Raw genomic sequence first — 12,834 nt, 5'->3', positions numbered from 1 at the left:
CCGGCCAGGGCCCTCTTTTTATTCTTGTGTTGAGGGTAGAAAATCCTAATTCACATAAATAAGATGTTGAAAATTGTAGTAAAATGTTCAAAGCTTTTTTAGATATTGCCACATATTCTTTTATAGAAATCCAAAAGGCTTCAAGAGACAATTCCTTATGTTTAATCATCTATCCAAAAACCCCACCATACATATCATCTTATCTTGACACCAAAGTATAGAAGAAACTTGCCTCCAGTCTTTCCAGGGAACATGGGGCGGGGGGTGGGGGGGTGGGGGGGGTGGGGGGGGGGTAGCAATCCAGCACCACAGCTTAATAGCCTTTGCAACCTAATCAGGCAAGTGAGGTGGGGGTTGGGCAGATTCAATTTATAGCCAATTCCCTACACTTCTGTCCCCCAAACATCTAAACTCCAAAACCCTGTTGGTTTTTTGGTCCCCAACAGGCACATATTTTTCTAGAATACCATAGGCGCACCTGGAAATCTTCTAGGGCGCACCAGTGCGCCCTGGAGCACACTTTGAGAACCACTGCTCTATCTACTCACTGCACCACTGCCTGGTCAGGCTGAAGTAATGTACTTTTGCTTTCTGTTACCAGTCATAGAGAAGTATAACTGAAATTGTGTATTGCTGTTACTTCTTTTTAAGTGGCATATATAATAATTATTACCAGTAATTTGACTTTAGGTTAGAAAGCCACTGTTTAGTGATTTAAGGATTTACAAGTATAGATATTATATCTGAACCTTGTACTCTAAAGGCAGATTTAAGAAGGCAGAATATAATGCTAGTATGAATGTTTTGAGGATGATTTAAGTTACATATTACAGAGGTTTTTAAGGACACAGATTTAGCATAGAATGAATTCAGCATTGGAAATCACAACTTAATACTATGATGCTTGTCTTGATGTGTTCTTTTGCTTCAAACAAATTGTGTGGGCTGTTATCTCCTGAGAAATCCCTATAAAGAGTATTAGTTATACTTTATAAGTAGGTTAAGAGAATTAATTTACTTTTCTAAAGAATTTTGAAATTCTTAGATGAAAGGCTTTGTAGAGCAAATTAGTATCAGCTTGTTTTCCCTTCTCTGTGCCAGGAGAAAATAGGTACTTTAGGATGGGAAGATTGGCTTATATTTTGGAGTTCTTTTATAAGTTACTTTTACTGAATTTGAAGTGGATATCATAAGCTCCAAAAAATATGGTCAACTACTATAAAAGCAAACATTTTTGGATTTGGGACTTGGAATTAGCTATGTGCTTTCATCTAAGATTTAAAACAGGTTTAGGGCCTGACCTGTGGTGGCGCAGTGGATAAAGTGTCAACCTGGAAATGCTGAGGTCGCTGGTTCAAAACCCTGGGCTTGCCTGGTCAAGGCACATATGGGAGTTGATGCTTCCTGCTCCTCCCCCCTTCTCTCTCTCTTCTCTCTCTCTCTCTCTCCTTTCTAAAATGAATAAAAAAAAATAAAATCTAAAAAAAAGGTCAATGTTTATAAAAAAACAACAACAACAACAACAACAAAAAACAGGTTTAGCCCTGGCTGGATAGCTCGGTTGGCATCATCCCAAAGTGCAGAGGTTACTGGTTTGATCCCTGTTCAGGGCACATAGAAGAATAGATCTATGTTACCATTTCTCTCTCTCTCTCCCCCTCTCCCCCTTCCCCCTCTTCTCTTTAAGATCAATAAAATAAGCATTAAAAAAAAAACAGGTTTAAATAGTACTTTGTAATTGGCCAGAGTTGGGGGCAAAATATGGCCCTTTGTTGATCCTGGTTCCCAATTTTCTTTATTTCAGAGATAAGATAAGGCTGACTTTCTGAAAAGCAATCAACTTTTGTTATTTTTATTTATTCATTTTAGCTCTAGAGAGACAGTGAGAGGGACAGATAGGGAAAGACAGGAAGGGAGAAAGATGAGAAGCATCACTTCCTGTGTCACCTTAGTTCATTGCTTGCTTTCTCATATGTGCCTTGAGGTGGTGTGGGGGCATGCTACAGCTGAGCCAGTGACCCCTTGCTCAAGCTAGCGACCTTTGGGCTCAAGCCAGTGTGACCTTTGGGCTAAAGCCAGCTACCTCATGCTCAAGCTGGTGAGCCTGTGCTCAAGCCGGCAACCTCAAGGTTTTGAACCTGGGTCCTCTGCGTTCCAGGCTGATGCTCTATCCACTGTACCACCGCCTGGTCAGGCAGTCAACTTTTATTTTTTAATGTGCAGAATCCACCTCTTAAACTAATCTTTGAAAGTAAATCTTTTGCTGCCAGTTAATTTGCAGTAGGTCTTGGAATATAGTTTTTAATCTACATTCATTTATACATTCAAATGTACATACTTAAATGCATTCAGGTGAAAGCAACTTCGCTTGGAAGATTTAATTAATACCATATTCTTGCTTCAGAGAAGCTAACAGTCTAATAGGGCAGGAAAAAAAAAAATATATATATATATATATATACGCACAGTAACCACAGCCCATGGTGTTTTTGAAAAATGCATGTTTTCTGAATTTTTCCTTCTTAAAGAAATAATAGTGGATTGACAGTATATAAATATTTTGGAATAACTTTTTTTTTTTTTTTTGTATTTTTCTGAAGCTGGAAACGGGGAGAGACAGACTCCCGCATGCGCCCGACTAGGATCCACCTGGCACGCCCACCAGGGGGCAACGCTCTGCCCACCAGGGGGCGATGCTCTGCCCCTCCGGGGCGTCGCTCTGTCGCGACCAGAGCCACTCTAGCGCCTGGGGCAGAGGCCAAGGAGCCATCCCCAGCGCCAGGGCCATCTTTGCTCCAATGGAGCCTCGCTGCGGGAGGGGAAGAGAGAGACAAGAGAGGAAGGAGAGGGGGAGGGGTGGAGAAGCAGATGGGCGCTTCTCCTGTGTGCCCTGGCCGGGAATCGAACCCGGGACTTCTGCACACCAGGCCGACGCTCTACCACTGAGCCAACAGGCCAGGGCCTTATTTTGGAATAACTTAAAAGCAGCTTTTGCTGTTCATGTATTTGCAAGAATTTTTCTGCTGATGTCAAGGAAAAATGAACCAGTCTAGATGCAGAGGAAGGAAGGTAGCTTTAGCTACTTTGCTTCTTGGTGCCTTGAAACCAGAGTTCACAAGTGAGTGTGGTAAGTTCTCTTTCTGCCTCCTTTCCCTCTCCCCCACTCCTTACCCTCCACTGGGCGCTCTCCTTTAAAAGGGGCAACTCTTGGCAGAGTTGCCCCTTTTTTTTTTTTTTTTTTTTTCTGAAGCTGGAAACGGGGAGAGACAGACAGACTCCCGCATGCGCCCGACCGGGATCCACCCGGCTCGCCCACCAGGGGCGGCACTCTGCCCCTCCGGGGCGTCGCTCTGCCACGAACAGAGCCACACTAGCGCCTGGGGCAGAGGCCAAGGAGCCATCCCCAGCGCCCGGGCCATCTTTGCTCCAATGGAGCCTTGGCTGCTGGAGGGGAAGAGAGTGACAGAGAGACAGACTCTGCTCTTCTCAGGGGTGGAGAAGCAAATGGGCGCTTCTCCTATGTGCCCCGGCCGGGAATCGAACCCGTGTCCCCCGCACGCCAGGCTGACGCTCTACCGCTGAGCCAACTGGCCAGGGCCTCTTGGCAGTGTTTAAAAAGGTTTTGATCTTGTGGTTGCGTGTTCTCTTCAGAAACAGAATTGTTCCTTTCTGGTGTTATGTATACTTTGCTGCTTGTGTTATTTCTGAGCAGAGCTGAGCCTTTTCTCCAACTGTACGAGAATTCCTAGTGAACTAGTGAGTGAGTTTTCCAATTTAGATTAGGCACTCAACTTACAGCATTTGCTTTCATATCCTTAAAACATACTGCGTTTCAAATCTTCATAGCTTTGCTCACATTTTAGGGTTCAGCTTTACTATACATTCTGTCTGTGGCCCTTAGCAAGCTTCTAAATAAGCAGCTCTTTAAGCAGAGCTTGTACCCACTTCAGTCTCCCACGCTTGGGTGATGGAGAACCAAAGGTGGCTTGAGAAGTACGCCCTTCCTTCCTCCCACACCATCCCCGAGTTTGCTCTAGCACTGATATTCGCACACACGGTGAGCCACCCCCTGCCTTGGGTAGGTTGGAGGAAGTTGGGCTTTGGAGGGCCTGTGAAGGTAATGGACGCAATTTCCATTTGTATAATGAAGAATTTAGTTCCAACCAACCACCTTGTAAACTCTAACCCTTAAAGAGTTCTGCCTTTTTGTAATAGAGGTTCTCCGTGTCATGCACCTTGACCTTACTGGCAGTTTATAACCTAGTGGGATTTAGTTCTCAAAAAACAGAAGTAAAAATAAAAAAGACCCTTTTAGTCATAGAGTCAAAAACGAAGGTCGACCTCAATATGTAAGAGAAAATGTTTTAAAGCGCGCAGCCACAGTTTTGTCATTGATCTCGTGTTTCTCAGAAAGCTAGAGGACACTCAATAAACTGTAAAACAATACCTATTGCTTAAACGGATGTTGTTTCAGCTTGTTGTTGGGACCCATTGTTGCATGCATTCTGAGCGCCCCCGGAGCTTCTTTACTAAGGCGCAACTGCGTCTGTGCTCTGCGCAGAAGGCTGCCGGGAGGCGGGGCGAGCTGGGGGCGGGGTCTTTGCTGTGCTGTCAGTGCGCATGGGCGGCCCTCGTGCTACGCTCCGACTGCCCCCTTCAATATCCGCTGTTTTCGGAAACACTGCGAAGGGCGTTAGCAGAGCGCTACCTGAGCTCCACTGGTCACCGACATGACTGATGAAAAAGATTACCCGCGGGAAGGCGAAGAGAAAGGAGAGGAACTGGTGGCACGTCCCCTCACCGGTACTGCGTGCTCTGTGAAACTGGCAGAGGGGCAGGAAGAACCCATGAAGGTAGAAGTGGAGGTGGGGGATGACGACTGCTCCGACGACCTGGACTGTGGGGGGGCCCCCATAGACCTGAATCTGCTAGGGCTGGAGGCTGACGAGGAGAAGTGCCGGGATATCCGCAGGCAGTACCGCCAGCTCATCTATAACGTCCAGCAGAACCGGGAAGACATTGTGAACACGGCCAGTGACTCGTTAACCGAGGCTCTAGAGGAAGCCAATGTCCTGTTTGATGCAGTGAGCCGAACAAGAGAAGCCGCTCTTGATGCCCAGTTTCTTGTTTTGGCTTCTGATTTGGGTAAAGAAAAAGCAAAGCAGCTAAACTCTGATATGAGCTTGTTTAACCCAGTTGCATTTTGTGACTTTCTGTTTATTTTTGTGGGTCTAAACTGGATGGAAGATGCTGAACGTGGTGAGTTGAGTGGTTGTGATGATAATACAGCTCTTTCCTTCTGGGAGGCAGTACAGAAGGAAGCAACATCCTGGATATTGCAAGCTGAAACCTTCCATTTTATTTTTGGTTCATTCAAATCAGAGTCTTCTGCGTCAAAGCGCCGACCTGAACACCATAAAAAAGCTCTTAAAATGAGAGAAAATAGGGATATGCCTACAAAGCTGAGGAAGCTGGACCTGGGTAATAATCAAGAAGGGACAGAAAAGGAAGTAGAAAGAATCTTGGGATTGTTGCAAACGTACTTTCAAAAGTATCCTGATACTCCTGTGTCCTATTTTGAGTTTGTGATTGATCCAAATTCTTTTTCTCGTACTGTGGAGAATATTTTCTATGTTTCTTTCATTATAAGAGATGGTTTTGCAAGAATAAGTTTTGACCAAGACAGGCTGCCAATATTAGAACCAATTAATACTGACCAAGATGATGAAGAAAATGATCCCAGTTTCCTTGGCAGGAAACAAGGAGTTATATCTTTGAGTTTACAGGACTGGAAAAATATTGTGGCGACTTTTGAAATTTCAGAGCCTATGATCTCAAACTCCTAAATATTTTTTTTTTGTTCTTATTATAGGGTATACTTTGTGGCTTTTCTAATGTATCTCAAAATAGAGTGTAAAATATAATCAGAAGCACTTGTATTATTGAAAAGTGAGAAAGTATTTTCAAGAGCATCAGAAATTGTTTTACTGTGCAACGTATTTTTCTTGGTAGTTTGTAAAGGTTGTTATGATCTTTTATTAAAAAATTTCACTGGCTTGTTAATGGAAATTTTTTTGAATGTCTTTTAAAACTTTATTAATAAAAATCAGTTCCAAATTTCATGTTAAAAGGCATTTATAATATGCAAAACAAACAATAAGGTATGATGCTCTGATTCTGCATTCCTCTGTTACAGGGACCAAGGGAATCCCACATGGGACTCCTAACCCATGGAGAAAGAATGGGTGAAAAAATGGTTAAAGACTATCTGTAGACAGTGAATATGCAATGTTTTTTTGTGTGTGGGGGAGTTTTTGCAGGGACAGAGAGAGAATCAGAGAGAGGGATAGATAGGGACAGACAGACATGAATGGAGAGAGATGAGAAGCATCAATCATCAGTTTTTCTTGCAACACCTTAGTTGTTCATTGATTGCTTTCTCATATGTGCCTTGACCGGGGGCCTTCAGCAGACCGAGTAACTCCTTGCTGGAGCCAGCGACCTTGGGTCCAAGCTAGTGAGCTTTTTGCTCAAACCAGATGAGCCCGCGCTCAAGCTGGCGACCTTGGGGTCTCGAACCTGGGTCCTTCCGCTTCCCAGTCTGACGCTCTATCTACTGTGCCACTGCCTGGTCAGGCGAATATGCAATGTTAACACTGTAAAAATGCCTTGCTTCATTGCTAGGAGGACTCAGTAAGATTAATAGGTGTCAGTATTCTAAATAATAATTCTGTGATTAGATGAAAAAGAAATGGAGTATCAGTAGTAGGTGGAGGCATCAACTAAGTGCTGAAAGGTGAGTAGGCACTGGTCATAGATGGAAACATCTACTAGGCAGGGGAGGCCAAACATACAAAATTATGAGAAGTTATGGCACCAGAGAACCATAAAATTTTTTTGAAAACTATTCCAGTTGAATGTTAAATTGAGCAAAAATTGAATTACTTTGTCTATTAGTATCCTCAGAGGTAGAAGATGTTTTTGTTAGATTATTTTAAACAAATTCGTTCAATGTCCAGTTCTAGTTTTTATCTGCTTGGTTAGTTTCTCTGGCCCTTGGTTTCTCTTTGTAATTTCTGCTAGTACACAGAGTGCCCTTCAGAAATCAGTGATGTTTCATTATGTAACAGCCTTGGATATTTGTTCCCTCTCCTATTTTGTATTTCTTAATAGGGCTTTAAATGTTTGGAAACTGCCCCTGTTTAAATTGAAATAATTAAATAATTTATTGATAAGGCCATAAATGCCTCCTCCCCCATTTAAAAAAACTTCTTTTTAATTTATGTATTTATTTTTAGAGAGGAGAGAGGGAGAGAGAGAGACAGAGAGGGAGAGAGAGGAGAGAGAGACAGAGAGAAGGGGGAGGAGCTGGAAACATCAACTCCCATATGTGCCTTGACCAGGTAAGCCTAGGGTCTCGAACCGATGACCTCAGCATCTCCAGGTCGACGCCCCATCCACTGAGCCACCATAGGTCAGGCTCCTCCCCCATTTTTATTTCAGTTTTTTGTTTTTTTTTTTCATTTTTCCGAAGCTGGAAACGGGGAGGCAGTCAGACAGATTCCCGCAGGCGCCTGACTGGGATCCACCCGGCATGCCCACCAGGGGGCGATGCTTTGCCCTTCTGGGGCATCGCTCTGTTGCGACCAGAGCCACTCTAGCGCCTGAGGCAGAGGCCACAGAGCCATCCCCAGCGCCCGGGCCATCTTTGCTCCAATGGAGCCTCGCTGTGGGAGGGGAAGAGAGAGAGAGAGAGAGGAAGGAGAGGGGGGAGGAGTGGAGAAGCAGATGGGCGCTTCTCCTGTGTGCCCTGGCAGGGAATCGAACCTGGGACTCCTGCACGCCGGGCCGACGCTCTACCGCTGAGCCAACCGGCCAGGGCCAATTTCAGTTTTAAAAAGATAAATTACAGCCATATTTGGAGGTTATTGCTGAAATTTTGTGTTTTTGGGAAACAGTTTCTGAAGATGTAGTGAGCATGCACGTAAGTTTCTTTTCTTGACCCTATAGGAATTTAATCATTTGTACTGGGTGTAATTATTTTTTTAAGTGAGACGCAGGAGGCAGAGAGACAGATTCCTGCATGTGCCCCTACCAACCGGGCTTCACCAGGCAAGCTCCCTACCTGAGGATGCTCTGCCCCTCTGGGACCGCTTCTTGGTTGCTTGGCAACTGAGCAATTTTAGTGCCTGAGGTGAGGCCATGGAGCCATCCTCGTGCCCAGGGTCAACTTGCTCAGACCATTCGAGTCATGGCTTCAGGAGTGGAAGAGAGAGAGAGAAGAAAGGGGGAGGGGTAGAGAAGCCGATGATCACTTCTCCTGTGTGCCCTGATCTGGAATTGAACCCAGGACTTCTACGTTCAGGGCCAGTGCTCTATCACTGAGCCCACCAGCCTGGGCTGGTACTGGTGGGTTTTTGCCATTAAACATTATTTGGCAAGTGGATACATAATTTGCATGGCAGCAGTAAAATTTCCCACTAAGTCTAGTGTGGTATGGGTATGGAAAAATCCAAAGACTGGCTAAATGATGTCAAGATTGAGAGGAGAGAACTTACATGTGTGGGGGAAGGTCTTTTACTAATAGTGAAGATTTTTTTTAGCAGAAATAGAAATTACTTGTGAAACTTGGACAATTATTTTCTTTTCTTTTTTTTTGTTTTTGTTGTTGTTGTATTTTTCTTAAGTTGGAAATGGGGAGGCAGTCAGACAGACTCCCGCATGCGCCCAACCAGGATCCACCCGGCATGCCCACCAGGGGGCGATGCTCTGTTGCAACCAGAGCCATTCTAGCGCCTGAGGCAGAGGCCACAGAGCCATCCTCAGCGCCCAGGCAAACTTTGCTCCAATGGAGCCTTGGCTGCGGGAGAGGAAGAGAGAGACAGAGAGGAAGGAGAGGGGGAGGGGTGGAGAAGTAGATGGGCGCTTCTCTTGTGTGCCCTGGCCGGGAATCGAACCCGGGACTCCTGCACGCCAGGCCGATGCTCTACCACTGAGCCAACCAGCCAGGGCGACAATTATTTTCTTAGCATGATATGTCTCAAGTTCACAGAAAGGATAAAATTAGAAAATGTGTGTGACAAGTTCTTTGAAATATGAATAACTGGACACAGTATAGTGAGAAAAGCAAGACATTTGTAATCATACAGACCTATTTCCATTCTTGACTCAGGGGCGAGATTCATATTCTCATAGGACTTCTATGTTGTCATTTCTGAAATGCAAAAGACTTCTGCTTTAAAGACTATTGTGAGGATTAAATGGGATTATATATTTATGTAAAACACCTAGCATAGGAGCTGGCTCATTCGTAAACACACATGTTACGGCCTCACTCTAGATCAGGGTTAGAAAGTCTGTGCTGCCACCTCCTTTCATGGTGACATCTCTGTCATGGTTCATTCACTTTCCTTTTAGACATGACTTCCTTTGTTCTAGAACAGTGGTCCCTAACCCCCCCGGGCTGCGGACCAGTACAGGTCCATGGGCCATTTGGTACCAGTCCGCAGAGAAAGAATAAATAACTTACATTATTTCTGTTTTATTTATATTTAAGTCTGAACGATGTTTTATTTTTTAAAAATGACCAGATTCCCTCTGTTACATCCGTCTAAGACTCACTCTTGACGCTTGTCTCAGTCACGGGATACATTTATCCGTCCCACCCTAAAGGCCGGTCCATGAAAATATTTTCTGACATTAAACTGGTCCATGGCCCAAAAAAGGTTGGGGACCACTGTTCTAGAGAATCCATTACCAAGTGATTGGAATTGACGCCTTATTAATTTACTCAACAATTGTTTGAGTGCTCTAGGCACTTGATGAAGGAGGGGGGTGGAATATGACCCAACTCTCCTGGAATTTATATTTAATGGTTGTATTAGTTCCCAATTACTGCTGTAACAGATTACTTTTTAGTGGCTTAAAGCCATTTTATTATCTATTATAGTTCTGAAATTTGGAAGTCCAAAATTGGTTTCTCCGAGCTAAAGTCAGGTGTCTGCAGGGCTGGCTCCTGCAGAGGCTCTGAGAGGAGAGTTGTTTCTTGCCTTTTCCAGAGTTTTTGGAGCCCTCCTGTAACCTTGACTCAATCTCTTCCTTTGTTTTCAAAGCTGACCATGCAGCCTCTTCTGTCTTCACTTTTACCTCCTGTAATGAAGTCTCCCTCTCATATAAGGGTGCGTGGGATTAAGGTGGGCCCACTGGGGTAATCCTTGAAAATCTCCCCATCACCATATCCTTAAATCACATCTCCAGTATATTCACAGGTTCTAAGGATTCAGACTTTGATGTTGGGAACCATTGTTCAGTTTATCAGGGAGAGGAGACCACAGTGTGTTGTTAATGATGATTGCCCTTAAGGAAAACTGCTTGGACAGTGGTTGAGATGCTACCTCAGGGTGGTAAGGGAAGACCCCCAGGGAGGAGGCATTTGAAATGGAGTCTGTTACAGCTTGGCAGAGTCCTTGATACAGAGTTAAATATTACCTCTAGCTATTTTCAGTGCTAAATAGTTGAAGGTCTCAATATTAATTGGCTATGGAGAATTCACTTCGCTAACCTCCCTTGGGGGAATACGGTGTAGCAAGCATCTCCACTTTCCAGAGCAGGAAGACGATTCTTTGCGACTCACCTCAGTGTTGGTGTTTGTGACTTTGCACCTAGCATTACCCATCAACATTGAGTCAAATTTCCTTAGGCTAGGAGTTGGTAAATTTTTTTCTGCTAAAAGCCAGATATTTAGCGTTTTTAAGCTTTGTGGCCTTTGTTGAAACTAATCAACTGGCTGCTGTTGTAAAATCAGCAGCTGTAGACAGTATTGAAACAAATGGGCATAACTGTTTTCCAATAAAACTTGATGGAAACTGATATTTAAATTTCATCTGATTTTTATGTATCATGAAATATTTTCTTAATTTTTCCACCTTATCATTTAAAAATGTTAATAACTGTTTTTAGCCCAGGGGCTGTAAAAAAATAGAGAGAGGGCTGCTAAATTTGCCCCACAGGTTGTAGTGGGCCAACTTCTGTCATAGGCCTAGGGCCCAGTCAGTCTCTTGTAGAAAGTGTGTAGCATTTAAACGACCATGTAGTGTTCTCTTTCCTGGCCCATAATCCTCCAAACCACTAGGAGGTTTGAGGTCTAACCCAGAGGACGCTGCAGCATGTCAGCAACATAGCAGTCAAAGGAAACAAGCGGCTGGCGCCTGACGTAGGTTATAGAATCCCTGCAAACGACACAGGCAGGAAAAATTTGAGGAACTGGCCCAAGATCACACATAAGTGGCAGAGTCAGGTTCAGATTTGGCCTAAACCCAAGCTCCTAACTTTGCTGTACCCCTTGTACTTCGTGTTTTCCCACAGTTTTATTTTTGTGAATGAGAAAAATGAAGCCCAGCCTCGGTATACTTAGGGAGAGTAGCAACTAGCACTCTAGTGTTTTGTTCTAACAGTATTTTTGAACATCACATACATGCAAAGTTGGCACTGGTGATACAGAGACAAAAAACAAGATGTCCGTCTTTGCAGAGTTGATGGGACTGTGTGATGGTCTGAGTTGGATCTCAGATGAGGCCCCAGTTTGGGCTCTTGTCAGGTAAAGGCTTCCAGCTAAGTCTTGAAGGATGAGACGGGGCTGGGGTGGGACAGCCTGTGCTGAGAGCCACGATAATATTTGTGAGAATGGAGCTACAGGAAGGAAAAAGAGCATGTTTGGGAATTTTAAGGAGAACAGTGGAGGAAATGGAGCTTAGGTCAGGATCTTAGAATGTTGGTAAAAGAATCCTTTAAATCCTAAAGGAATGTTTTAGAAAGGGTAGTGTGTTATGTCTTTTAACAAAATATTAAATATCTCAAATGTTGTTAAATATAACTTATTTTAACTATTTTAATTAGCAAAAAGAGTGGCATTGTCTTACATCTTTGTAATTCTCTTTAATGTCTGTCTTAATAAAAGGCAGCTCCTGCCCTGGCCGGTTGGCTCAGAGGTAGAGCATCGGCCGGGCACGTGGAGTCCAGGTTCGATTCCCGGCCAGGGCACACAGGAGAAGCGCCCATCTGCTTCTCCACCCCTCCTCCTCTCCTTTCTCTTTATCTCTCTCTTCCCCTCCCGCAAAATTGTGTACATTGAATAAAAATAGCATCCTTCAGTCTGTCTGTGTACTGGATCAGGATTTGATCAGAAGAGGGCATTTCAGGTGGGCGACAGCACTTCGTCCCAAGCAGGTCCCTTCTTTCGGTAGGGGAGAGTTAGTCATTTACTAGGATTTTTCCTCCCAGCCACTGTGCTAACTTGTATTGTCTGTATAAAGTCTGCAGTTTGGTGAGTTACAGGAGTATGGTAGCTTCCCTTTACAAATGAAAAGAGACTCCTTAGTACTAGGCAATTAGCCCAAATTACCTAGCCTAGAGAGCGGTACAGCAGGGTTTTTTTTTTTAATCAGGACTCATATATAATGGTAAGAAAACCCAGTATAAACCTGTGTCTAATGATATAAATCACATTTCGGAGGGGAGGGAATAAAGATTACTTATTCTAATTTTAAAGGAATTCAGTACACTTGAATTGCTTTCGGTATTGTTTTTGCATCCTTGAACTCCTGCCCTTTTTAAGGGGGTCTGGAGTAGTGTTTTACTGGGGTGGGAGCGGGACATTTCTGAGGAGCATAAGGAAGAGGGGGAAGAATAGCCAGTTTGTAAGCCCAGCAGACACCTGTAGTGAGGTGTTGTGCATTTATACTCCTGTCCTATAGCAGTGGTTCTCAGTGTAGTCTGGATTCCTTGGGCCCCTGAGGACCCTTATCGAAATCCTTGAGGTCAAAAATATCTTCATAA

At 44.1% G+C, this 12,834-nt stretch overlaps 2 protein-coding genes across 3 annotated transcripts in view; both read left to right on the top strand.

The window, feature by feature from the left end:
• The window catches only part of LOC136385374 (thioredoxin reductase 1, cytoplasmic), a 73,856-nt gene that overhangs the window by 12,625 nt on the left and 48,397 nt on the right, over positions 1-12,834 (top strand). The gene's annotated exons all lie outside the window — the stretch shown is intronic.
• Positions 4,637-6,060, top strand: EID3 (EP300 interacting inhibitor of differentiation 3). Its single transcript, XM_066361211.1, has one exon. The coding sequence runs from the start codon at positions 4,731-4,733 to the stop codon at positions 5,844-5,846; it is 1,116 nt and encodes a 371-aa protein (XP_066217308.1). The 5' UTR covers positions 4,637-4,730; the 3' UTR covers positions 5,847-6,060.

Source organism: Saccopteryx leptura, chromosome 1 (assembly GCF_036850995.1).
Source record: "Saccopteryx leptura isolate mSacLep1 chromosome 1, mSacLep1_pri_phased_curated, whole genome shotgun sequence".
Classification (NCBI taxonomy): Eukaryota; Metazoa; Chordata; class Mammalia; order Chiroptera; family Emballonuridae; genus Saccopteryx; species Saccopteryx leptura.
This window is presented reverse-complemented; position numbering and strand designations above follow the sequence as displayed.

Coding starts and splice junctions, on each gene's coding strand:
- EID3 (XM_066361211.1), top strand. CDS start 4,731: ATGACTGATGAAAAAGATTACCCGCGGGAAGGCGAAGAGAAAGGAGAG.